This window comes from Ascaphus truei, chromosome 6 (assembly GCF_040206685.1).
Source record: "Ascaphus truei isolate aAscTru1 chromosome 6, aAscTru1.hap1, whole genome shotgun sequence".
NCBI classification, from domain to species: Eukaryota; Metazoa; Chordata; class Amphibia; order Anura; family Ascaphidae; genus Ascaphus; species Ascaphus truei.
Genome location: NC_134488.1, coordinates 91,586,894 through 91,614,714, shown reverse-complemented (window position 1 = coordinate 91,614,714; position 27,821 = coordinate 91,586,894). Strand labels below are relative to the sequence as shown.

The window sequence follows — 27,821 nt, the reverse complement described above, 5'->3', positions numbered from 1 at the left end:
ATATATGCTCTTACGACGCTTTGCAACGTTGTTTATGTGTATGTGTGTATATATATATATACACATAAACACATAAACAACGTTGCAAAGCGTCGTAAGAGCGTTGGATAAGCCGTTTTGGCGTTGTAAAAATGAACATAGGTATGAATTGCATAGCGTTGGATAAGCCATTCGTTGTAATGCGAAGCGTTGTAAAACGAGGACTGCCTGTACATTGTTAACTGTATATACAAACAAACACTAATTAGTTATACTATGTGCAATGTTTGTAGCACACTGCAATGCTTTTCCTCACCTTCCTTTTGGCAGATGTAACATTGAATCACTCAGCAGCAGGCATTCAGAAGGGATCATTTTTTTTATGTCCTAGCAGAAAAGAAAGACAAACAAGTATAAATATATTTTCATTCCAAGAACAATGACAAATATGTGTATACTTCGAACTTGGTCAAAGTTGTAAAAAGCAGACTTCTGGATATGCAATGACCATAACATTGCCATGACATCACAAGTTACCAGTTTCCATTAGAAGTGCACATCATTTATTTATGATTGTTTTAAATCACAGTCATTGTATATAGGTGAATTTAACTAATTAATTCTAATTCATTTTAGAACTGTGCAATGAAAAAATAAAATACCATATTGCTCCCCACGTCAAAATACATTCCAAACTTGAGTCGGAGAGTATACTAATCATTACAATTTATCTATCCCATCACGGCACATTTGCACCAATATTAATTATTTGAATAACGAATACTTCAGGTCTGTGGATTTGCTGATTCGCACGCATGCTCCTGCTGATAGTATTTACAGGACAGGAACTTACCTCCAGATTAAGTGCTTCAATCTTCTTTAATACGCGCTCCAGTGACCCTATCTGGTTATAAAGCTGAAGCATAATTTCTTGTAATTGTTTATTTTCTTCATCCAAAATGTGCGCTCTAGTAAAAAAAACAAAAAGATATACATGCCAATATTGTACTTGATGGCTATTGGGGATATAATATAATAAACCTCTAGTCATTTATGGATCATAAATAATATGCGTCTGCAAATGGGTTCAACCTTAATAGGGGCAAATCCCATAACTACGAGAGCGCAGCTGCGCCATAAAACAGAAATATGGGCAAGTCCCATAACTATGAGAGTATAGCCCTATAACACAAATAAGGGGAAATGGCATAACTACCAGAGCATAGCAAGGCCCTATAAACAGAAATAGGGGCACATTCCATAATTACGAGAGCACAGCTCGGCCCTATAACAGAACTAGGGGCAAATCCCATAACTACAAGAGCACAGCTCGGCCCTATAACAGAACTAGGGGCAAATCCCATAACTACAAGAGCACCGCTCGGCCCTATAACAGAACTAGGGGCAAATCCCATAACTACAAGAGCACAGCTCGGCCCTATAACAGAACTAGGGGCAAATCCCATAACTACAAGAGCACCGCTCGGCCCTATAAAAGAAATAGGGGCAAATCCCATAACTACGAGAGCACAGCTCGGCCTTATAACAGAAATAGGAGCAAATTGCATAACTACAAGAGCACAGCTCGGCCTTATAACAGAAATAGGAGCAAATTGCATAACTACGAGAGCACAGCTCGGCCTTATAACAGAAATAGGGGCAAGTCCCATAACTACGAGAGTGCAGCTCGGCCCTATAACAGAAATAGGAATAGGAATAGTCTGCCAGTTTAATTACCCAGAGGGGTAAATGTTAGATAAAACTTTTGCATTATGCTACAATTTACATATCTACTGTATGTGAACCCTGTATTATCATTTGTATAATACAATTAAGATTTTTTACATTTTTAACCATGTTACAATGATTATATTTTAATAATAAAGCCACATTTTTTTATTGAAGGAGAGAGCAATTTCCTTTGGTTAAATTACTGCCTCTGCAGTGGGAGAATCCGTTTCCAATTATCGCCTCATGACAACAGACAAGTCATTTTGGGCTATTTTTACCAGTCACAAGTCACACATTAATTCAGCAATGAGGTGAATGGGCTGAGTGGTATCTTACGGCAACCTAAGGTATCTTATGGCTTATCGCCGTATAGTAAATATTGCTCCTCATCCATGTGCATTTCATTGGTCAAAACTGAAAGCTGCAGTTCAAGCTTTTTTTCCCCATTCAATATGTGCATCAGTACAATCTACACACTTTAGCTATGTTGCCGATCGATCGGCGAAGATTCGTCTCCGGGGTTCACTAAATGCATCTCGTGTCCTCTTCTGCTGCACAGACAGCCAAAGTTCTGTGAGGAAGATCATGTCACCAGGCAGGCACTAGATTCAATTGGTTCACTGCTAGAGAGGGCAGGGCTCAAAAAGGTGATGCTGTTTCAGAAGGGGATGTGACTTTGTAAATGGTTGCTATCGGAAAAACAATGCTTGTTACATTAGAATACATTAAAAATGTCTTTAAAATTGTTTATTTTTTTAAATGCTACAAGTATTTTCTCATAGTACAGAACTGATTTATTTAAAAAAAAACACACATGTAGGATATTGCTTGAACTGCAGCTTGAAGATTGTAAGGAAACTGGTAGAGAATGTCACACAGTGCTGTACTGTTCCACCAAGCACCGCACTGCAAAACAATACTTACAGATCTTTAAGTCTTGCTCGGTGCAATACAAAATATTCTGTACCTGTTCTGCGCTGATAACAGTTTCCATGTGTTGTTTCTTTCAACTGCCTCTTGTTCATTCATCTTTTGTAACAGATGCCTTTTTTCGCCATGTAAATGCTCATTTTCTGCAGTGATTTTGTTGATCCACTGCTGTTCCTAGTGCGAAAAATGTTAATGTGCTTAGGTGGGATACAGTTACTAAACAAACAAGAAAATACTTTGTTCTTAATTATACTGTACTTACAAAAAAAAAAAAAAAAAGGAATTCACAAGGGAACGTTAACCTTTCACAGTAGAGGTAATGGATATTTTAATAATAAATGTTTAATCATATATTAAAGAAATATAAATAAAAGGACAAGCAAGACGAGCACTATCTTATATTATAATTTTGGTTTAAGACTTATATAACAGTTTTAGGCTTCGTCCCCGATGGCCGCCGCACACCAAGTACAGGCATACCCCGGTTTAAGGACACTCACTTTAAGTACATTCGCGAGTAAGGACATATCGCCCAATCGGCAAACGGCAGCTCACGCATGCGCCTGTCAGCACGTCCCTAACAGCAATACCGGCTCCCTACCTGTACCGAAGCTGTGTGCAGGCAGGGAGACTATAGAGCCTGTTACACATGCGTTATTTACATCAGTTATGCACGTATATGACGATTGCAGTACAGTACATGCATCGATAAGTGGGGAAAAGGTAGTGCTTCACTGTAAGTACATTTTCGCTTTACATACATGCTCCGGTCCCATTGCGTATGTTAATGCGGGGTATGCCTGTACAGCCTTCTATGGGGTAGGCCCCAGTCGGCGTGTGTGCAGGCACGCACAAAGCGCAATGCGCAACCACCTTTGCCAAAGGACAAGATTTTGCGCCCCCCCATCGCGATCTCCTGCTCTTCTCTTGACACGCAACCACAGACCACAGGTCGCAGCTGAAACTGGTTCGCGTGCACGCAGTGACTGGGACCGTAGCCTAAGGGAGAAATTCTTTAAGTATCGTTTTTTCCCCCCATTTTTAAATATTCAAAGACTGAGCCTCTGATTGAGCCACCTGTGCTAAAGCTGGGATATCAAGAAAACCTGACCTGTTGGGGGGGGGGGGGGTCTTGAGGACTGGAGTTGAGAACCCCTGATTTAGCAACTTCTTTACACTAAATTGGAGTAATAAGCGAGAAGAATGTAAAATGTTGTAGTAAAAGATCAGTTTGACAGCATTTTCTCAGCAAGAAACAGGAGGATATAATACAGCATTGGAGAAGATGGGATGTAGTATGAACGCTCCCTGGGTGTGGTCTGCAACGTGAAGGTCAGGACCAGCCTGAAGGTGGAAGGGAGTCAGTCTCACACATGTCTTATCCTCACCTTCTCTGCTTGGCTCCTGCACAGTGCAATTTGCATTTCCAATTGCTGGATGCACATATCGCGTTGATTCACTTCATTGATATGGACTTCTTTTGCCCGGCAAAGCTTGGCTTTATGTCGCAATTGCTTTTCATTGTATTTTCTGATGCAAAATGTAGATAGGGGGAGGGGAAAAAAGTTACAGCAGCACTGCATATTTGTTGTGAAAAGTAGTAGTTTATATTTAAAGTTACTGGAATTTTTGAATATATATAAAAAAATGCTCCATATTAAAGCATAACAATAAAAATGAAAAACATTTAAAATTATGTCAAACATATTTAGTTGCCAGTAAAAATATTACATTTGGGTAATAAGTGCATCCTTCCAACGCAAAGTTCCTGCTAGGTTTGTCATTTATCTTAGTATATTAGTTTACTCGTAATGAACAATGACAACCGTTTTGGATTACCACACAAACGCTAAAAAAAAATGGACAAATACAAAGTAACAATCCCTCTGAAAATGAAATGTAACACTGATAAAGAAGTTTTGTGTTAGTGGGTACAGTATTTACCCTTCCAGTAGTTTTTTAATATTGACTGACTTGTACGGGTACAGTAAGAAGGCAAATCACAGTGATTTAGGGGCTCATTTAATAAAGACCAAACTAGCCATTCGAGTAGTTTTCATCTACAGTAAAAAAAAAAAAACATTGATGTCAATGGGGATTGTCAGCCGGAAACGTCATGAATTAGCCCGAGTTTGATCTAGACCAAAGGTGCACAAATGGGGGGAGTGCAAAATGTTCCGGCAGGGGGGCACGGCGCTTACGGAGGCCCCGTGCTCTTCCCCACAACATTCAAATGAAATGCTGGTTGAGCGGGCCTTTGTAACTGCCTCTTACCTGCTCTCCGGTGGTTTACAGCAACACGACGTCACATGACGCCGCCTTTGCCGGAGAGAATGCAAGGTGGGGGGGCGCAAAGAAAAACGTTTGAGCACCCCGGATCTAGACGGTTTCCTTGTAGTAGGTAGAAGAAGAATGCCATTCACATAGATTTGGCAGCGTTTCTTTACTGGGAAAAGATGACTCCTGTCTTGGACAGGTACAAAATCCATGGGATTATATGGAGTGAAGTTGCACTGTGGCACCATGTATTTCTGTGCAACAATGACCAAAACAAATACACGGTTGTGTGTTCCTGTGAAATGACTGTCCTGCACCTCGGCTTACCGGACATATTCATCCAACTGCTTTAGGACATTATCGTATTCCTTATGCAAGCGCTCCTTTTCCTGCTGCATCTGTGAAAGGTCTTCAGAAAGCTTCTGGTTATTATTTTCACGATAGAGGCGCTGGAAAAAAAGGAAAGAAAATGTATGTTCTCAGCTACATTCACTGCATCTGCCAAAATGAAAGCGGTTCTTCATTCAGCTTGGAAATGTTAGAGAAAGGGTCTCTTCTCCCACGTATAATCTCCAAACAATCTCTAATGAAACCTAATATTATACATTTCCTAATATCTTCTATTATACCCATGCATTATTCTTATTTTTTTATACATATATTTGGTTTTCTTTTTATTTTGTTACATGTCTTAGATTATTGCATTATTTTAATAAAACTCTAACTTATTGTAGTAAATTGTGACATAGCACTTGAAAGTAAAAGCAAGATTCACTCATTTCAAACAGGATTTTTTATTAGAAACTGACCTCTTTAGCTGTTGCATTGTGTTCATCGTCTAAAATCCGCAGCCGTGACTCCTGCTGATGGAGCTTAAACTGAAGCGCAGAATTATTCTGGCTTAGTAGAGACTCTTTGTCATGAAGTGTTTTTATTTGCTTCTGCAAATCTTCACAATTCTGATCCAAGCGTTTACTAAAACACAAACACACACACAAAATCAGAAACCAGCTACAGGACTACCTATAACATTCAATCCAAGGTCAACATTGAAGATTAAGTAAATCAAAGAAGGATGACCAAAAAGCAATAATAATAATAATAATAATAAAAAAGGTTAATATACATAGTATATAAAAAAAGAAAACAGGAAAGGAAAGGTATTTATTCTGCTGTTAGATAACCATCCATTAAAATGTATCAAAGATTAATTAAAATGAAAATCTAGCAGCTCATTTTTGGAAGAAATAAGCAGTAGGATGATATTGTGAGGGAGTGGCACAGATCTGGCAGTACCCAGCACTGGGAGTGGCACAGATCTGGGAGTACCCAGCACTGGGAGTGGCACAGATCTGGGAGTACCCAGCACTGGGAGTGGCACAGATCTGGGAGTACCCAGCACTGGGAGTGGCACAGATCTGGCAGTACCCAGCACTGGGAGTGGCACAGATCTGGCAGTACCCAGCACTGGGAGTGGCACAGATCTGGCAGTACCCAGCACTGGGAGTGGCACAGATCTGGCAGTACCCAGCACTGGGAGTGGCACAGATCTGGCAGTACCCAGCACTGGGAGTGGCACAGATCTGGCAGTACCCAGCACTGGGAGTGGCACAGATCTGGCAGTACCCAGCACTGGGAGTGGCACAGATCTGGCAGTACCCAGCACTGGGAGTGGCACAGATCTGGCAGTACCCAGCACTGGGAGTGGCACAGATCTGGGAGTACCCAGCACTGGGAGTGGCACAGATCTGGCAGTACCCAGCACTGGGAGTGGCACAGATCTGGCAGTACCCAGCACTGGGAGTGGCACAGATCTGGCAGTACCCAGCACTGGGAGTGGCACAGATCTGACAGTACCCAGCACTGGGAGTGGCACAGATCTAGCAGTACCCAGCACTGGGAGTGGCACAGATCTGGGAGTACCCAGCACTGGGAGTGGCACAGATCTGGGAGTACCCAGCACTGGGAGTGGCACAGATCTGGCAGTACCCAGCACTGGGAGTGGCACAGATCTGGGAGTACCCAGCACTGGGAGTGGCACAGATCTGGCAGCACCCAGCACTGGGAGTGGCACAGATCTGGGCGTACCCAGCACTGGGAGTGGCACAGATCTGGCAGTACCCAGCACTGGGAGTGGCACAGATCTGGCAGTACCCAGCACTGGGAGTGGCACAGATCTGGCAGTACCCAGCACTGGGAGTGGCACACATCTGGCAGTACCCAGCACTGGGAGTGGCACACATCTGGCAGTACCCAGCACTGGGAGTGGCACAGATCTGGCAGTATCCAGCACTGGGAGTGGCACAGATCTGGCAGTACCCAGCACTGGGAGTGGCACAGATCTGGCAGTACCCAGCACTGGAAGTGGCACAGATCTGGGAGTACCCAGCACTGGGAGTGGCACAGATCTGGGAGTACCCAGCACTGGGAGTGGCACAGATCTGGGAGTACCCAGCACTGGGAGTGGCACAGATCTGGCAGCACCCAGCACTGGGAGTGGCACAGATCTGGGAGCACCCAGCACTGAGAGTGGCACAGATCTGGCAGCACCCAGCACTGGGAGTGGCACAGATCTGGCAGTACCCAGCACTGGGAGTGGCACAGATCTGGCAGTACCCAGCACTGGGAGTGGCACAGATCTGGCAGTACCCAGCACTGGGAGTGGCACAGATCTGGCAGTACCCAGCACTGGGAGTGGCACAGATCTGGCAGTACCCAGCACTGGGAGTGGCACAGATCTGGCAGTACCCAGCACTGGGAGTGGCACAGATCTGGGAGTACCCAGCACTGGGAGTGGCACAGATCTGGGAGTACCCAGCACTGGGAGTGGCACAGATCTGGGAGTACCCAGCACTGGGAGTGGCACAGATCTGGCAGTACCCAGCACTGGGAGTGGCACAGATCTGGCAGTACCCAGCACTGGGAGTGGCACAGATCTGGCAGTACCCAGCACTGGGAGTGGCACAGATCTGGCAGTACCCAGCACTGGGAGTGGCACAGATCTGGCAGTACCCAGCACTGGGAGTGGCACAGATCTGGCAGTACCCAGCACTGGGAGTGGCACAGATCTGGCAGTACCCAGCACTGGGAGTGGCACAGATCTGGCAGTACCCAGCACTGGGAGTGGCACAGATCTGGCAGTACCCAGCACTGGGAGTGGCACAGATCTGGGAGTACCCAGCACTGGGAGTGGCACAGATCTGGCAGTACCCAGCACTGGGAGTGGCACAGATCTGGCAGTACCCAGCACTGGGAGTGGCACAGATCTGGCAGTACCCAGCACTGGGAGTGGCACAGATCTGACAGTACCCAGCACTGGGAGTGGCACAGATCTAGCAGTACCCAGCACTGGGAGTGGCACAGATCTGGGAGTACCCAGCACTGGGAGTGGCACAGATCTGGGAGTACCCAGCACTGGGAGTGGCACAGATCTGGCAGTACCCAGCACTGGGAGTGGCACAGATCTGGGAGTACCCAGCACTGGGAGTGGCACAGATCTGGCAGCACCCAGCACTGGGAGTGGCACAGATCTGGGCGTACCCAGCACTGGGAGTGGCACAGATCTGGCAGTACCCAGCACTGGGAGTGGCACAGATCTGGCAGTACCCAGCACTGGGAGTGGCACAGATCTGGCAGTACCCAGCACTGGGAGTGGCACACATCTGGCAGTACCCAGCACTGGGAGTGGCACACATCTGGCAGTACCCAGCACTGGGAGTGGCACAGATCTGGCAGTATCCAGCACTGGGAGTGGCACAGATCTGGCAGTACCCAGCACTGGGAGTGGCACAGATCTGGCAGTACCCAGCACTGGAAGTGGCACAGATCTGGGAGTACCCAGCACTGGGAGTGGCACAGATCTGGGAGTACCCAGCACTGGGAGTGGCACAGATCTGGGAGTACCCAGCACTGGGAGTGGCACAGATCTGGCAGCACCCAGCACTGGGAGTGGCACAGATCTGGGAGCACCCAGCACTGAGAGTGGCACAGATCTGGCAGCACCCAGCACTGGGAGTGGCACAGATCTGGCAGTACCCAGCACTGGGAGTGGCACAGATCTGGCAGTACCCAGCACTGGGAGTGGCACAGATCTGGCAGTACCCAGCACTGGGAGTGGCACAGATCTGGCAGTACCCAGCACTGGGAGTGGCACAGATCTGGCAGTACCCAGCACTGGGAGTGGCACAGATCTGGCAGTACCCAGCACTGGGAGTGGCACAGATCTGGCAGTACCCAGCACTGGGAGTGGCACAGATCTGGCAGTACCCAGCACTGGGAGTGGCACAGATCTGGCAGTACCCAGCACTGGAAGTGGCACAGATCTGGCAGTACCCAGCACTGGGTTAGAACGCAGCATTTTGTTTCGAGGTTACCTTTTTATTTGTTCTTCGTGCAGTTGTGCTCTAAGTTTGGTCCCATTTTCTCTTGCCTTTTTTGCTTCATCCTCCAGCTGCTTTCTTTCTACAACCTGCGTTTCTAACAGGAGTACCTGATGCTGACAAGCTCGCAATTGTTGCTGCAGCTCCAAAACCTTAAGAAAAAAAAAGGGATGGTGTATGAAAAAACACAGTTTTACAGTATGCAATATAGATCATTGCTGTAACTAGTACTCACTGTCTAATAGCTAAATGATGAAAACAGTTGTAATGCAGAATAAACATTTAATAATAAAACGAACCAGAAATAAATCAAATGTGTTTGCAGAAACCAGTATCACAAATGGGCATGTCACAAAGTGAGGGGTGGGGAGGGGGAAAGGAAAAGGGGAAAAAACATGAAACGCAAGGAATATACACAAAAAACGGAGAACAGAAAGTAGCCCCCCTAGCATTCTTTCCGTTCTCCGTTTTTTTGTGTATATTCCTTGTGTTTCATGTTTTTTCCCCTTTTCCTTTCCCCCCACCCCTCACTTTGTGACATGCCCATTTGTGATACTGGTTTCTGCAAACACATTTGATTTATTTCTGGTTCGTTTTATTATTAAATGTTTATTCTGCATTACAACTGTTTTCATCATTTAGCTATTAGACAGTGAGTACTAGTTACAGCAATGATCTATATTGCATACGTAGATTTGTTAGTACTATACAGGGGAATAAGGGTCCCCTTTTGTTCCGTGCACCCTGCAATTGCATAAATTTAACACTATCAGAGTGCTGTCTATCGTCCCCTTTTACCCTTTTATTGCTGTAACTAGAATACGAGGGTTCAGACCAAACAGCGGAATGGGACATTTTTATGAATGATTATTTCCTGGTTGATGACCATATACAGACTTGGTGATGGGTACCAAATTTCCCAAGGCAAAGCAAATCACAGCTGCTAAATGGGACTGAGGACATGCTAAATGTAAGTTCTCATTTTTCTTCTCAAAGCTGCTAAACACTGGTAATGTGCCGCTACCTTTATATAATCCCCTATCCCAGTGGTTCCCAACTCCAGTCCTGTAGAGCCCCCAAAAGATCCGGTTTTAAGGATATCACGGCTTCAGTACAGGTGATCCAACCAGTGGCTTATTCATGTTGACTGATCCCTATGTGCTGAAAAAACGGACCTGTGGTGGTTAATGAGGACTGGAGTTGGAACCCACTGCCTTAAAAAGGACCCAGCAAACCATTTTTGACGAGTCTGGAAACCCAAAGGAAAGCACACTATACATTTTAAAGCAGCAATCCCCCGCTCCCCCTCCCAGTTAACCTACACCCCTCCTATTTTATTTTTTATAGGTTTGGACTAGGGGATCCTCAATAGCTGAGCTGTGCTATTTTAGCTCTGGAAACTTCCGTTCCCTAGATAATTACTGGTGAATGTACCAGTATTATTTCCTTGTTTCAAAAAGGATATCAATGGCTGTCCAGTAGGAAGCCACAATGGATAATGCTGTGGCTTCCTATTTGCCTGAGAGATTTAGCAGCCATTTTGTTTCCACTGGAGAGAGATTTAAATCTGGTAACTTCACCGGTAGGTGTCTTGGGAACTGGGTGGTCCGAGGAGCTGAAAATAGCACGGTTCAGTTAAACGGGATGCCCCAGTTCTCACCCCGTAACAAAATAGGGGGTAAAAAGAAAAATAACGAGTACGAGGGATTTCTGCTTTAAGATGGAAGGTAGTCAAATAGGTGCACTGCGGTGGGACCTTATCTCGTTTTCTGAATAACGGAAGCAATATACTTTTTTGGCCTCTCAAATACAAATCATTTTACCAAATCAATGAACGGCAAAATGCTACATTACTACCCTTTTGCCAACACATTGTAAAATCACGGGTTGCAACGTAAACGTTCCGGAATCAGGAGAGAAGCGAGCAGAGTGGTAGTTTAATAATAGAAGAGAACGTGCCTGGGGGTTATTTTTCTGTGCAGAGCTGCAAAAAACATCAAATAAATCAGGCATCTGAAGCTCTGCTTTTCCTGGCAGGCTGCCAGTTGCCTTCACATACCAGGACAAATCCAAACTTGTTAGCTCATCAAAATGACTATTGATATGGTCCATGACTGAGAACACAAGAGGGTTGCCCGTACAATATCAAATCTTTCTGTATGTTTGGTATTAATCTCTGTGTATCTAGTAAAAGAATGTATAGTCATATAGACATTAACTAGCCAAAGCTGCAGTGCAGTATATTCATCAACTTTTTATTATCCTGCACAGTATTTAGGAAATTGTATACCCCAAGGATTCCCTAAAACTTGTAAACCCCTTCGCTGCTTTGCAATACTGTGAGTGGACGTCTCACGTGAGAGAGAGAACAGCCTCTTTTGTTCATTTTCTTAAAAGAGTATCAGATATCATTCCATTAACTCTTTTTGTTATGGATTTGGCTACATTCCCCGAGCAGAGACAACACTTCTACTTGCGCCAACACCACTCAAGTTAACAGTGATTGTGTACACCAGAGTCCTTGTGCCATTTAGTGAATTCATCTAATCGTTCTACCACTATGTTTTGGTGAGCACTATACAGTAGGTCCTACTAAGTCTTTGTTCTGCGCTAGCCTTTCTTGCATTGGTTTGGGCTCATCTCCCAGTCCATTTCTGTCTGGAGGGCCACAATCCATCATTTTCAAGCTTCTGCCTTGTTTCATTGACACCCACAACTTTTAACTAGCGTCGTTTGTAAGTAATAAAAATGAAACATATTTTAATCAAGGCAGAACTCCCCCCTCCCCCCATTATATTTCTGCGAAGAAGAGTTACAAAAAAAAAAAAAGTGTGGATCATGGTGGCTTGAGGAAAGATGAGATATTAGATTAGGGGTGGCCAACTCCAGTCCTCAAGGGCCACCAACAGGCCAGCTATTAGCGATATCCCTGCTTCAGCACAGGTGGCTCAATCAGCAGCTCAGTCATGATTGAGCCACCTGTGCTGAAGCAGGGATATCCTTATAACCGGACTTGTTGTTGCGCCCCCCATCCCTGGTATTAGTGAGAAATGAGTAGCGATGTAGCCTGCTGAGGATCGCCGAGATGCAACAGGGAAAGATGGGTGGAATCCTTTAATGTCACAGAAAAAGGAGACTGAATGTAATGCTGCAGGTGGTATAAACATGGTATGACTTGTTCCAAGTATTAGTTTGGCAGAAACATGCTGGACCGCACAAAATGGAGATGAAAGGGATAGAAAAATTGCATCATTCTAATGCAAGAGGGAAAAGAAAAGAGAACACAACTTCTCTGTAACATTGCAGTTCAGGAACATTTGGGACTTCTTTGTAACACCTTCCAGTAGGTTTCTATTTTGGAGATAGATCGATGTAAATAAAAAAAAAATTTCAGAGCCTTCTAAATAAAACATATGTCAATTTTGTAGGAATTGCTTTAGAAACCTGCCCTGATCACGGCAACATTGAAATCACTGCTGTGCTGTGATTAGTACAAACCCCCCTGTAGCAGGGTCTATCCTTTTAGGACTGTTGGGGCAACCAACAAGTAGTTAACTTCTGCCTAGAGGAGGCAGGAGCACCAATGCACCCCCTGGTTGGAGGCTTTAAAAGGTAGACAGCATACAGATCACAAGTGCTGTTTCTGGTTTGCAGACGGACACTAGGTCTGAACCGTGTTCCTATTATATCCTATGTATATAGACTTGTGCTTGCTAAAGCTGTGTTTTCTTGCTGAACTTTGGCTGAGAAAAAGCTGTATTTTTTGTTACTGAACTTTGGCTGAACAAAAGTCTATGTTTACTTTTCCAAAGGCAGCTCTCCTGTCGTTACCTCTGCATGCATTGCCTACACCCCCAAATAAATCCTGACTAAATATCTCATATGGTGTAATCCATAGACTATTCTCATTGCTTTTTAGTCTGAATTTACAAACTATTATAAGGCACCTTAATTATAAAACAAACATTACAAAGTAGGCAACGGGTTACAGGTTACACCAGTTTGCACTCCAAATATATATTGCAAAGTGGATGTTTACATTTAAAAATGGGTAAGGTTGTGGAAAGGAAGAATGGTTTACATATATAAAGAGAGATGTGTTTATATAGCACTGTATGTGGAGGCTAAAAAGAGCGATGTACAAAAGATAAAATAGATGGGTCATTGCTCAAGTCTGAGTTCAGCCCAAGGTAGTTATGGGAGTGGCAAATCACTCTGAAATGCAGAAAAAGTGCAACAAAGTACAGTACAACTGTTCTATTTACCAAGGTATTCAAGGAAGCAAATGGTGGGCAGCTAAACTGAAGAGGAAGAGCATAGAGAAGTGATGCAGGTAATAGTATTGGAATACACCCTCCTATGTGAAACATTATTTTCTATGCATATCATTCACTCTGTAACTGCACACATGCAAGGAACGTGACCAGGGTTCTCTGGGAAGAATACCGTGCACATTTCAGTAAACATGTCCATGTTGCTTATTTACCTGTTTCTCTGCAATGAGGGCCTTACATTTTTCATGTTCAAGTTTGTCTTGCCAGTTGTATTGCACTTTGGAAGTTTGGCTTTGCTTCAGTAGTTCTAGTTCCATTTCTTTAACCCTTTGCCGACTCTTTTCCATCTCAGCTTCAAGGATGGAGCATGTTGTAGTAACACCAGATAATTTCTGCTTGACCTGATTTAATTCTGCGCTGACCTACGTATGGATATACATTTTTATAGCATTTACAGTATTATTTTATAAGCTCATTATATTAGATCGACTGACAGTTTCCATTTTTCAGCACTTTTCTGAAGAGCTTTACAGTAATAGTTTGCACATTTTATGGAATGCTCTAGAATGCAAAAACTGTAAGAGACTATTTCTGTGAACCAACATTGCACAATCTCAGGATTGTATAGGAAAGGTCACTTTAATCACTTTACTTAGCAGTTATTCCCATTACAACGACTCATCGGAGGGAGGGGCACGTCCCTCTTCCTTCCTGGGTTGTAAAGATCAGTAAATGGTAAAAACAGTAGTGGTAAAAAAATACCAGTTGTGGAAACCAGTTGTTTAACCAAGACCGGACATACCAAATAAATACAAACCTTATTGTTTTACTGTCGGCATAGGCTTTTATTAAAGGAAGGTTTTATATATTACTAGCCTTGAATACCGTACTCACACCAGAGCCATTATGTGGGTATTACGTAGAGCATACCTTTGTGTTTTCCTGTTGCAGAAAGATATGTTGTTTCTTGAAGTCCAAGTTTTTGTCCCGTTCGTACCTCAGTTCCTTCTCTGCCGCGCTGCACAGGTGCTGAACTCTGTGAAGGTCTTGACGCAGCTGGCGGATTTCCTCATGCTGCTGCTGAATCAGAGCATCTCCCGCTAAATACTGCCAAAAACAATGTGAGAATGGCATATACAAATCATAATATAACGGCAAATAACTAATAAAACCAGCTGGACTCATGTATTACAGATAGGCCATTTCTAAAGTTACAAATTGGCAAAATAGTCCGTAATATTGCAATGTTCGGAGGCCCGACCAAAACCTTTATCTATAGAATGAGAATAATGGAATGCTGCACAAAAGGCACTTTGATTTACATTATAAGTTGCGTCAAAACAGATTTTACACCATCAACCGCTTATCTTTTCAAGCAGCGAGAAACTGTAATAAAAAGTATGGTGAGATGATCTGATGTTAAACAGAATATTAATGCCTCTTATTCCTTTCGCTGCCACATACAAATAAAAGTATTTGAGCAGCCCAGGGAGGCTGTCCCAAGTCATAATGCATCAGCGCCAGAAATGTATGTTAGATTGTAAGCTCCCTAGAGCAGGAATTATTATTATAGCAGTTTGTGTTATCGTAGTATTTTATTGACATGAACCAGAAATGTAAAATCAATCATTTATACAATTGTTTTGTGTTCAACACTGGCACAGAAAGTGATAAATATCTGGGAATCTGGACCCGTTTTGGGGTCCCCCCTCCTCCCCCAACTCAGGTTAGCTTTAGGAAAAAATAAATAATTTAGAAGGGAATTGCTGCTTTACCCTCATCAGGGCCCAATAGACATACGTGGGTATGTCATGAAGGTTGGCGCTCTGGACGCCCTGATAATATACACTATGTCAGGAGTGGCCAACTCCAGCTCAGGAGCCACAGGTCAGGTGTTAAGGATATCCCTGCACAGGTAGCTCAATCTATCCCTGCTTCAGCATAGGTGGCTCAGTCTTCGACTCAGCCACCTGTGCTGAAGCAGGGATATCCTTAACCTGACCTGAGGACTGGAGCTGGCCGACCTTGCTGTATGTCATCCAGGTTTGCTAGTTTTCTGTGGGACGTTTGTGATCAACGGCAAACTAAACGGAAGAGGAGGACGGGGCGGGGAAAGGGGGGAGACCCTCTCTATGCATTTACATCAACTGAAAAGGAATCACATCGCGTGAATACTAGTGCTAGCACTGAAGGGGTTAAGTGCTCTTTTAGTATTACACAAAACGTTTCATTAGATCCTGCAGATTATTCATTATCTGATTTTGTACGAGTCTTAAGATAGTCTCTGCGCACCATATTGCACCAAGTAACAGAAGATTAATTGTGTCTGTCCCACTAAAACAGTGGTTCCCAACCTTTTTTACATTATGAACCCCCTGCTAGAAAATATTTGTTTCCGCGAACCGCTAATTAACAAATCTTCTTGCTTGCTCAGAGTATCTTATGGCTCATCATGGCTGACATAACTGTGTGACTGGTCCCAGGTCCTAGTGTCCTGAGATTGTGGGAGGAACACACTTAATAAGGCCCCATACTGCACCTCTGTGTGTGCAGATAGCATGGGTGGTATAGCTGCTACTGTGGGAGCGTCTAAAGTTATGCCCCAGAATGCCTTGCCGCTGGAGATACAAATGTTGGTGGGGAGAAACTTTGAAAGCTCCTGCTGTACATGACCGCTATAGCACTCACTCTAAGGTTTAGTTTGGGGCCTTACTACGTGTGCAGTCTCCACACGGGCTCAGGGACTCACAATACTGCCTGGGATTACATGTTTTTTTGACGAACCCGTTAGAGACACTTCAGTTGCTATCAGGTTGGCCGTTGGAGCAATGAGCCTGATCTACCCCATGATGGTACATCATAAGGACCTTATCATGCCAGGGTCTATGCTTCACCAGGCATGTTATAAGGGCTCTCTAAAGGTTAAACCAGCATTGCAAATTGGAATAGAACAGCAAAGGCTGAACAGGACCTACAGGTGACAGCTGTGCATGCCATAAAAAACCTCCTCTTAAACACCAACTGACAACTTGTTTGTTGTGTCATAAAGAATACCTCTCCAGAACCAAAACTATTCAAAATGTGTTGTTCATCATTCCTGAATAAGATTAAAAATTATTATTCCAGTGTGAAGCTAGAAGCTTCATCCCCTGATAAAGTGGGCCAAGCTCACGAAACGCGTAGGGCGGGCGCAAGCGAATGGACACGGCAGACACAACCTGTGACGACACAAGTAGTAGGTGGAGCCAGATCCTGTGATGGGCACAAAGACGCGGTGACAGCGTGGCTCAGACGGGACACCCCCCTTCCTTCTCTCTCTGGGAGAGTGAACATTTCGATGAGCGCATATTTGTCCTAACCTTGTGTGTGAAATGTTGGTTGTGAATTTTTAAAGCTCAATTAAAAAAATGTACTTCATTATAGAGGTCTTCCCTATGTGCGTTTTGTTCATATACATAGAAGTAGGTTGTGCTTGGTTAGCATATTAAAAAAGCCAACTGGTTGGCTAGATTGTAGCTAGGAAATCTGAAGTGTAATCATTCTCCCATCAAATGTATGAAAAATATATCATTTGTCTTAGAAGTACAAGTTCATACATTCATATTTATCCATAAGCTTGCAGGCCAAGAAGAGTATGTTTGGCATTAAATGGCCGTCAATGCTCCTGCAATGAGAACGTCATCACACTGCTCCACCGAGAACCGTTATGTAATTATGAACGTTGAGTGACACTATATATTAATTGCGGGTAATGGAGTCAGGGTATAGGAAGCCACATTGATCTATGGATACGATAATGTTTACACTGGAACGAAAATGAGAGAACAGATTTGCTTGTTGCTCCTGTTCTCCGTGGTACGACTTCTGTGGAGCATCCATGAATGCATTTGATAATGTATTCGATGTATTAGATTAGAATACAAACCTGTGAAACTATTTCTTCTGCACCATCTCCACAACTCTGAGGTCTCTGCATTTTCTCCTGCACATTTCCCATCTCTTGCTTCAGTCTTGCATTCTCCTCTCGCTTGGTTTGAAGCTCTTGCCTTATGCCTTGGACGTCTTGTCGGAGTTGCAGGGTTTCTTCCCACAGATTCTTGTTCTCTTCCATTCCTTCGTGTATCTGCTTTTGTAGGATTTCACATTTCTTCTTGTACTCAGATAGTTTGCCACTATATATAAAAAAAATTAAAATAATTATATATATATATATATATATATATATATATATATATATATAGTCATGGTATGGAGATTTGCACTCACGTTTTGGTTGGAAGGCAGATGCTTGTCCCATATGCAACATATAGACGTGTGGTAACCAGGGGGATCCTGATGACCAAAGAAGACAGCACACCGCTATGATGATACAAAATAGTGTATTGTGAAATACAGGGCCTCCAACGTTTCGGTCCTCGTCCTCTGTGTTTCACAATACACTATTTTGTATCATCATTGCGGTGTGCTGTCTTCTTTGGTTATCAGGATCCCCCTGGTTACCACACACACACATGCACACACACACACACGCACACACACACATATATATATATAATATACACACACACATACACACACACACACACACACACACACACACACACACACACATTAAATCTACTTAATGCACGTTTCGTATAAATACCTTGCTGGGACAAAAGGAAAGGACAAGGTCAAAAGTAAACATTGACGAGATATTAAAAGAACATAACTGGAAATATAGGCTCATGTATACTAAGCGATGCTATTTCATAGGACACCTTCTGGTGCTTGAAGACACTGTATAGTCAATTCAAGCTGTAAGGTAACTTATGTCAGCGCTGCTTAGTTACATGAAGAATATTCACCTCCGTGCCTCCATTTCATTCTCAAGACTTTGTATCTTTTCTTCTAATTGTTTACAAATCCGCTCCCTTGTAATCATAATCTCATTAGTAGCTTTCTGTTCACTTAGTACCAACTGTAACCTTTTACATTCTTCCGCAAGCTCTGAAATCTAAGGGGACAATTTTAGATCACTTAAAAATTTTTTTTTTTTAAAAAAGAGAGAGAGACACAGAGAGAGAATTGTATGTACAGAAGAAGCAAGATTTCCCTTAAATAAACACAACCCAAAACTAACTGCAGAATATGCATGCTGGTGATTAAATATTTTGGAAAATATAAAAGAAACTTGAAGAAGATGATAAAAGGAAGATTGAACAAAGGGTAAATGAACAATATTCCGAATACAAATGTGAATATCCTATTAAAACTCAATGTCACAACTTCAGGACAAGGCAAGATGTAATCAATGTTCCCCGTTTATAAAAAGTGTTCAGTATCACCTTGTTATCTTGTAAACATTTTTCTTTTGCCAGCTGTTCGTTTTTTATGCATAAAATATTCGTTTCCTGCTCGGCAACTTTACGAATCGTCATTTCCTTCTGGACTTCTTTCAGGTTTGATTTTGCCAAATGCAATTCCTAGTAACGGGAAATAAACGCGGTAACATGATGGACGCCTCAAAGCCACATCTGGAGTATGAGATTTTTGGCAACTACATATTTTTCCAGTTCAGATTTGATTAGTCTCATCTTGAATGTCAATTCTTTGCTTCCCAATCATTACAGCCTTCTTTAATCCTTGCCCATTGTAATGGATGATACCATCTATTCTGTTTCTTAAACACATTTGTTAACATCTACTTTTATTTTTAAATGTATTTATTTTTAAACCCTACAGGTCTCTCTGCCCCACTGAGTTCAAGATTCCCAACTCAATGCCTGGTACACATTTGTCTCCCTAATTGATCAGATTATCTGCTGTATTTGACATTACACCTTGTACAATCTGTTCATCTTTACATTCATATTTTAAAAGTTTCTCTTTTACTACCCCGTTTTTGGAGCTACGTCCTTTCACCTCCTTCCAAATACTGGTTCCACGTAAAGGTGGGATTCTGCACATCTTTCCTTTGTGATGTAGTTGATGCCATTGGAAGTATTAGAGAGCCGTGTCCAGCAGTAGAAAGCGCACAAATCAGCAGCACGTTACAGCCTCTCTGATACTTCCTTGGATATAAATAAGATATTATTAGATGTTCTTATTTTGTGCACATACACGGTTCTTACATTTCAAGGTTCCCTTTTGAAAAGGGCACAACCTCAAGGAACGGTTTAGTACACTTCCCATTGATACTTCTAACTGATCCATGATGTCCAAGTCCTCACTGCAATCTAATGTATAATGCAGATTATAGATATTGTATTGTATGTTGGTCAGGGCAAGAATTTTCTTCTTGTTGCTTTATTGCGTTTGTTGTGCTTTCTGTTTTAATTTAAATAATGCAGGTCACGTACACAGCACTTAGTAGTCTCCTACCTACTGTATACTGTGGGGACTTAAACCAACAGTACTGAATACATTAGTGCCATTATGCAGCTAACCAGAACTGGAGGAGGCTTCAACATACTTCAATATACGTCAACAACAGCAATTCTTTATAGGTAATTCCATTCATTTCAGTTCTGTAACCCCATGCTCCGGAGTTACAGACGTAATGGCGGAGTTCCAAAACTCCCGCGCCCTGCGGGCCAACAGGAAGCCAGGACATCATCCGGCGCGGCTTCCTATTGGCCCGTGTGACGTGGGAGCTTTAAACTCCAGCTAGTTCAGCCGGAGTGGATACCAGGACCCCCTACAAAGGTATCTTCGGAAGCAGGGGGTACCCAGAGCTAAAATGAATGGCGTTCAGGTCCGGAGACCCCAGCTTCTATACTGTGTTAAAAAAAAACCGCTTCGATTTCGCCTTTAAAGGAGGTCTATTTATCTGCTATAATGTGACTAAGTAGCAGTTCTTGGCCAAAAATCCGCATTAAAGTCAATGGGGATTTTCAGGACAAAAAAAAACCCAGAGCGGCTGCTTCAGTACATACAGAATAAGGCCCTAAAACTATACCTGGCATTAAGGAATGCATTAAGTTGTACAATAAACTTCCACCAAAACCTCAGGGAAAACTCCTGGTCGCCTGCATTGTCCAACAGTTCACTGCACAGTGAACAAGCATAAAACAGGAACAGACTTGGGCAATAATAGCATCGTCTTAAATATGTTCATTAAAAATAACATCTTGAATCACTCTTCTGAGATAACAAACAAGGCGACTCCTTCAGGTTCCCAAAAGAAGAGTTGGAATAGCATTATTGAGGACGGATCACAGAAGAGACAGGATATGCACTCTGGCAAGGATTCAAAATCTTGTTCAAATGACACAAAGTCTGTGATTGTTTAGTACTGTACTTGCACGCCTGTGTCATTGTTACAGAAAAGATCTGTGCTTTTGTAATCTGAGCTACCCTGAAACTAGTTAGTAAACCCAGACTGCAGTGGGGTGTTATCTATTAATGCATTAAAAACCCTCCACTCATTTTAAAACAGAATTGCTTTTTTTTTTTACCACTGTAAAGCACTTTTGTTGAGTATTCGGCAATACTACCTTCTCTAATTCTGCAAATATCATATGGTGAAAATGTGCCTGCCCAGGAAATTGTTGCATACTTTTTACCATCCACACACATTAAACAGAGGTTGCTACGGTAACAGCTAATGTCAATAAAATAAGTGAAAACTCCACAAAACTCCACAAAAACTGAAGTTTTGTAAAAAATAAATAAATAAAAGTAACAAATGGATCAGCACCACATGAACTGAAATTATGTTATTACTTTTTGAGGGCGTGTGGGTGCTGCTTTAACCTGGTAACGCTACAGACAGCATAAAAAGCACAGATGAGAATACCATTTGTGAGGCATATTACTTAATAATTTCCAGTATAGAAATAACAGAGCAATATAAAGTTGTGTCCTTCTTCCCCACTCACTTTCTGTGTCCCATCATAAACGATCAAAAACCTCTAACTCCTCTGTATATTAAAAGGGAGCCTAGCTTTTAAGGGGCGTTATTGTGGTTTACCTATAACTAACATAAATGTCATAAAACAGAAAAATGCTACACGTGGTATTGTTAAAGAATAGTAGGCTGTTTAAAAAGGACTAAATACAAGACTGACATTACATGCTAAAGTGTTTTGTTAATGGCTGTGATCTGCGACCATCAAAATGGGACATCCCATGTCTCAGAGAACAAATTACGATGCAGATCCTTTAGCCCAGCCTCAGCACAGATATAGCAAGTGCCCGAAATGTGTTGTAGGCATCTTTGCAGCAATATATTGTTTTTAGGTAACTATGGCATTTATTTTATACACGTTACTTTTGCCTTTTCTGTTTGCCAAGTGGGGCCTCTGGCTTTAATAACATAACATGACATTACCACTTTGTCATCCCGCAAGGCTTTTTGTGCCGTTTCCAGGTCTAACTCCAGCTGCTGTCTCCACTCCCTTTCCTCTATTAATTTGCTTTCAAGCATTTCTACATTTTCTTCTTGACTCCTTATGATCTGTGCAAAATTAGAAGTCATCAGGTTAAGAGAGCAAAATCCAATAAACACAAGATCATGTCTGTTCATCTTTATCAGTGTAATTATTTATAATGAGGGGGGGAAAAAACAATATCGCCAGTAATATACATGGATACAGAAAAGGAGATTCACAAAGTTGTAGATAGAAAATGACCACAACAGACTGTGTACTACAGTAGTATTTTAGCATTGGTAGTTTTAATAGTAGTTTCCCCAGATTTCTCAGTGTAAATTATGCATATTCATTTCTTCTTTATGTGGGGTTTCCTTTAATTTTTTGTATTATTTATCTGAACAAGAAGAGTACACGATAAAAACAAATAACAATGTACCAGTGTCAGCAAAATACCCATCCAGTTGTGCCTGGTCTATAGTTAGTTAATGATCTACACACTTACAGAGCATTTTAGAACTGAGAAAAAATATTAACTTGGAAGAGTTCGAAGACAAAATAAATGATACATGGACAACACTGTACTTATTAATAATACCATTTCCTATGCATACACAGATCTGCCTAACTTTGACCCTGCCCAGTGTCGCCATGCCAGGATATCTCAAGCTTTATCTGAGAGGTGCCAAGAAATCTGCACAGTGTATGTCTTTATAGTGATGAACAGAGCCCCCTTTAACATAAGGGTCATAAGAAACTTCCAGCCAGCACTATGAGATATCTATATGGAGTATGCCTGTAAATGCTTGTGTGCAATGATGTATTAATAAGAGTTCTGACATCAAATCTAAATACAATTATGTGGATCTGTGATTTAAAAAAAAAAAAAACCTGAACATCAGATTTTCTCATTGCCTAAAAATCTGACCTCTAGTAAATCGGCCATCTTTTTTATCTCCGTGTTCCCTCCCCGAGCCACAGCACAGGATTCTTCTTCTCTTTTGCGCAGTTTCGACAACTCAGCTTCCAAGCTCATAATCTTCAGGAAAACAGACAAACATAATAGGCCATGGCACAAAAGTCAGTTCATCTTCAATTTTCTCCAAGAAAAAAAATAAATTGTGAGGTGGCTGCAAGTTATGTGTTTTTGGTCCTGCTGCCATCAAAAAATCATCAGCTCATTTTAAACACTAAATACACAGGGGATGGATTAAAAAACCACACATGCTGCTGTCTAATAAATGATTCATATAGTCAAAGTGTATGAAGGAATGATAACTTACACCTGCTAAGCAGTTCTGCGCCTGTAAACAGAATGTTCAGAGATTGATCTCACTTTAGTGTTTGCCGTTACTAAGCAACCACATTCCTGTCATTTCCTCACTGCTTCCCCCACAACTAGAGAACAACAAGTACAGGGCATTTCCCATCAGCTGCCTCCTGGTTCTCAGCATGGGAAGTCGCATTGCTCCCCAGTGCGAGAGCCCGGACACTGGAATTCATGCCACAATATGAATGCAACATTGTATTGATGTAAAAAGCAATTTACATTTTACGTTTTGGTTATATTAACCTATAAACAATAGGTACAAATATATATGTTTTGTGTATTTCATACACACGTTTTAAATTATGTTGGAGCAGCATGTCACATCTGCCTACGGTCATCAATACCCAAGAACAAGTCATTATAAACTACTGAACAAATACAGGTTCATTGTGTTCGTGAGCACATTGGCTTTACACACTTAATCACAAGCAGGCAAGCGTGAAGAGATCTCTTTGGATGGAGTTATATCTTTGATTAACCTCTTAATATCTAGATCCCAAAATCACTGCGACTTTAGTTGCCTGGACTTGTGCTCTCCCAAACTCCACATACTCTATAGATGGTCCAAATCAGTGCATTTAACAGTCCAATGTAATATGTTTTATATGTGTATTTCTTCACCTAATAGTGAAATTGGTTCTATTTAACTGCAAGTTGATTTTTTATGGTTATTTTACCTTTTGCGAATCACATTATTATCATTGTTTCAATATATTCTTATGTCCAATGGTCAGTAGCCTAATAAATATTGTTCTGCAATTTTTTTTATTTTTTTTTATTTTAAGAAAAGCACCTCTATTTTCCTTTTTCTGGGTTACACACGTATGTGTATACATTTTTTTTTTTTTTTTTTTAATTAAGTAGTTATGGTGGGTGAAAAAGGCAACAAAAAAACCCTCCACCGTTAGCATATAGCTAATAAAGAATATCACTTGTGAGTACATTCACATGCCTTAGACAGGTCTGCAACCCTGCCTTTCACCATTATCACCTAGCATACAGTGCTTCCACTGCAGCAAGGGATTCTGGGAAACGACATACAAATGAGCACACAATGTGTTACCTTTAGCCTGGAATATCCATTCACATGGAGCCCATTTAAGCAAATGCATCGCTGTTCACAGAGCTTTTAAGCACAGCATGGGACTAGCAAAGCAAGTCAAACCACTCACAACCCATGTTTTTGCCCAGCCACCAGGCATAAGGTGACACATTGTGGGCTCATTTGTATGTCATTTCCCAGAATCCCTTGCTGCAGTGTATGCTAGGTGATAATGGTTGAAAGGCAGGGTTGCAGACCTGTCTAAGACATATGAATGTGTTCACAAGTGATATTCTTTATTGGAGATAGATAGAATATGCAAACAGCTCCCTTTATGTAGCACTGTCACTTGCCCAGGCTCCTCGTGACACAGTCTTCTAGGGATTGTTTTGTATAAAAGGGGAACAAACACGTGTATACACACAAGGGGCACACAGCCCTCAACCTTTAGCGTTTTATTTCTCCATTAGTGACACTACTCATTTTTAAACACCGTCACTTTAAGTCAAAACAAACTCATAAAAATAACACCTATTCACTTTAGGGAAAACCAACTACACCATAGCTTTAACCCTTACTAACTGGATGGCTAGCTAAGCTGGTTCTCACCCCAAAACATGCCCTGGCATATGCAACAATGTACACAGTCTCCACACACAGCAATAAAGGGTTTTGTTTATCTGTTAGTCTAGGTTTTGAAAAGACGTCCCCGCTCCAGCGCGGCCTTCCTTCTTCCTGGGTTTGTCAACCCAGGCAGTTCCAGCAGACTCCGCGACCACCGTCCAGCGGGTCTAAGGAACTGTGCCAGCCTTCCGTGCTGGGGAGCACTTTCTATCTCCCCCCTTTTCTGGTGAAAACAGTCTCTCTCTGTCTCCTTCCTGTGTCTTTTGAAACACTTCCTCGTCCAGCCTGATTAAACTGATCTGCTAGTTTTGGAGTTTGCCAAGAGTGGCGCGACCTCTGGGTCACTGGGTGACCGGGGAAGCGAGAGGTCTGAAAAAGAGAGGGGAGATGGGGGGGGGGGGTGTTGGGGGTGAGAGGGAGGGGGGGGTAGAGATGGAGGGGGGGGGACCTCCCCCACCCCGCTGACACAACCTTCCTTCAGACTGAGGTCTCGTGAGTCATAGTTTCTCTGTCTTGACTCTTTTTGGGTGTCAATGAACCTCCCAGGGTTCCCATATTTTGTAATTACTTGTAGTCTTACGCCTTAGAAACGCTGTCAGTCGTTCCATAAGCATTACGTCATCTATTCTTCTCTTAACCGCCTGGATGGAGGGGGGGGGGGAGATCTTTTTCCAGGAGAATGCCACAGCACACCTAGCCGCAGTAAGAATGGAGATTAATTTTCCTACCGGGCGGTCAATTTCCTCTATTGGCCTGCCCAGGAGGTAGGTCAGTGGATCTGGGGTTATTGTGAGGCCGGTTACCTCTTGGATTAAAGTTTGGATTGAAAGCCAAAAGTTTTGGATTTTTGGGCACGACCACCAAATGTGGGCCATGTCTCCTCTCTGTCCACAGCCTCTCCAACACAGATCCGAGGCCAGGGGGTAGATTTGCTTCAATCTAACTGGGGTAAGATACCAGTGGAACATGATTTTATAGATATTCTCTTTTGTTGTGGTACAAATGGAAGTTTCTGAAGCTGCGTCCCATATGTCCTCCCAGTCTTCTCTATCTATATCTATATTTAGTTCCGCCGCTCACTTGGACATGTAGTCGTGAGTGGAGGGGCCTGCTGTTATCTCCAAGCTAGCATATATGTTTGAGATCAGGGCTGTTTGATGCGTGCCAGTTTGGCATAGCCTCTCAATGTTAGTGAGGGGAGGAAACTCAAATTTTGGGGACAGTTTTTGGAGAAAATGTCTAATTTGGAGATACTTAAATGGGCTCAGTTCTGGGGCCTCGTGTTTTGATCGAAATTCTTGATAGTTCAGCAGCCTTCCACCGCTCAGCAGGTCGGCGATCACCCTGATCCCCTTCAGACGGAAATCGTCAAATTGTTTGGGTTCACATCCTGGAGGGAAGTGGGGGTTGTTATGGATCGGAGTAAGCAGCGAGCCTGGTGCTGTTAATTTAAACTTCGTTCTGTATTTCTGCCAAACTTCCCAGGTGTGTCTTATAGCGCCAAGGTCGAAACTGCGGGGTGGTCTATCCCCCTTGTCTATGCACCAAAGGTGGGCCTGCAGAGAAGGCGTTTTTACGTAGTGGGATTCAATGTCTAGCCAGCAATAGAGGCCCGGGTCTGCATTCCACAAAACGGCTTGCCTCAGTTGGGCTACTAAGTAATACTTTGTGATATCTGGGACCCCTAGGCCCCCTCTCTCTCTGGATGCCAGGAGGACTGACCTGGCAACTCTGGGTCTTTTGCCGGGGACATGGATCGGGAGTGTCTGGAAGAAGTATAGTAATCTGGGGAGTATATTCATTTTTACCGAGATCATCCTTCCGATCCATGAGATCTGGTAGTCTTCCCATTTATCCAGATCCTTTTTGATTTTTCCGAACAATGCCGGGTAGTTGTATTTATATAGAGAATGGTAGTTGCCTGATACATTCACTCCCAAGTATTTAATGTATGAGGAACTCCATCTATAATTGAAGTTTAGTTTCAGTAGGTTAACTTGCGGCTCTGGGACATTTAGGTGTAGGGCCTCTGATTTGTCATTATTAATTTTGTAGTCCGAAATTTTGCCGAACTCTATCAGTTCTTTATGTAGGTTGGGAAGAGACGTTTGGGGGTGGGTAAGGGACAGTATTATGTTGTCGGCAAAGAGCAACATTTTGTCATTTGTGTTGCCAATTGGTACGTCCTGAATGTCTACGCTCTCGCGTATTTTAGCCGCCAGTGGTTCGATCGTCAGGGCAAAGAGAAGAGGGGACAAAGGGCAACCCTGCCTTGTACCGTTCTTTATTGAAAATCTTTGTTCTGTGCCTCCCGGGAGCTTAATTGATGCTGAAGGGTTTTGGTACAATGCTCGGACCCCCTTGAGTAATGAGTCTCTGAAGCCGAATTTTTGCATAGTTTTGTCTAAGAATAGCCAATTGATCCTGTCAAACGCCTTCTCTGCATCTAAGCTCAGGAGAACTGCCTTGGTATTTGTATGATTAATGTGGTCTATTATGTTTATGATTTTGCGGGTGTTGTCCGAGGCCTGTCAGCCCGAGACAAATCCCACTTGATCATTATGGATAAGTCTGGGTAGGATGGGGTTTAATCTATTAGCCAGAATTTTGCTGTACAGCTTAAGGTCGTTGTTCAACAGCGATATGGGGCGGTAGCTCCCACACTGCATTGGGTCTCTGCCCTCTTTGTGTATTATTGCCAGGTTGGCCAATGACATTGAGGCTGGTATGGGTTCACCTTCCATAAAGGAGTTGAACAAGGCTAATAAGTGAGGTGATAGGGACGGGAGGAATCTCTTATAGTAGGCGTTTGTGAATCCATCAGGGCCAGGGGCTTTGGATAGTTTTAGTGCTTTTACCGCGTCTAGCAATTCCTCTTTTGTGATCTTCCCATTGAGCGTC

General features: G+C 42.8%; 1 protein-coding gene across 5 annotated transcripts in view; it reads right to left on the bottom strand.

The window, feature by feature from the left end:
- Positions 1-27,821, bottom strand: part of CCDC30 (coiled-coil domain containing 30) — a 68,236-nt gene that overhangs the window by 6,629 nt on the left and 33,786 nt on the right. For 4 of the 5 annotated variants that reach the window (XM_075605090.1, XM_075605089.1, XM_075605091.1 and 1 more), the window contains 14 exons: positions 22,853-22,963; positions 21,885-22,010; positions 18,898-19,035; positions 18,418-18,566; positions 17,496-17,742; positions 14,501-14,677; positions 13,783-13,992; positions 9,291-9,448; positions 5,727-5,892; positions 5,245-5,366; positions 4,029-4,170; positions 2,678-2,814; positions 833-947; positions 296-366 (listed from right to left, as the gene is read on the bottom strand). In XM_075605090.1, the coding sequence (XP_075461205.1) occupies positions 296-366; positions 833-947; positions 2,678-2,814; positions 4,029-4,170; positions 5,245-5,366; positions 5,727-5,892; positions 9,291-9,448; positions 13,783-13,992; positions 14,501-14,677; positions 17,496-17,742; positions 18,418-18,566; positions 18,898-19,035; positions 21,885-22,010; positions 22,853-22,963 (2,069 nt within the window). The remainder of the gene's footprint in view (positions 1-295; positions 367-832; positions 948-2,677; positions 2,815-4,028; positions 4,171-5,244; positions 5,367-5,726; positions 5,893-9,290; positions 9,449-13,782; positions 13,993-14,500; positions 14,678-17,495; positions 17,743-18,417; positions 18,567-18,897; positions 19,036-21,884; positions 22,011-22,852; positions 22,964-27,821) is intronic. The other variant, XM_075605092.1, reaches the window with a different exon arrangement.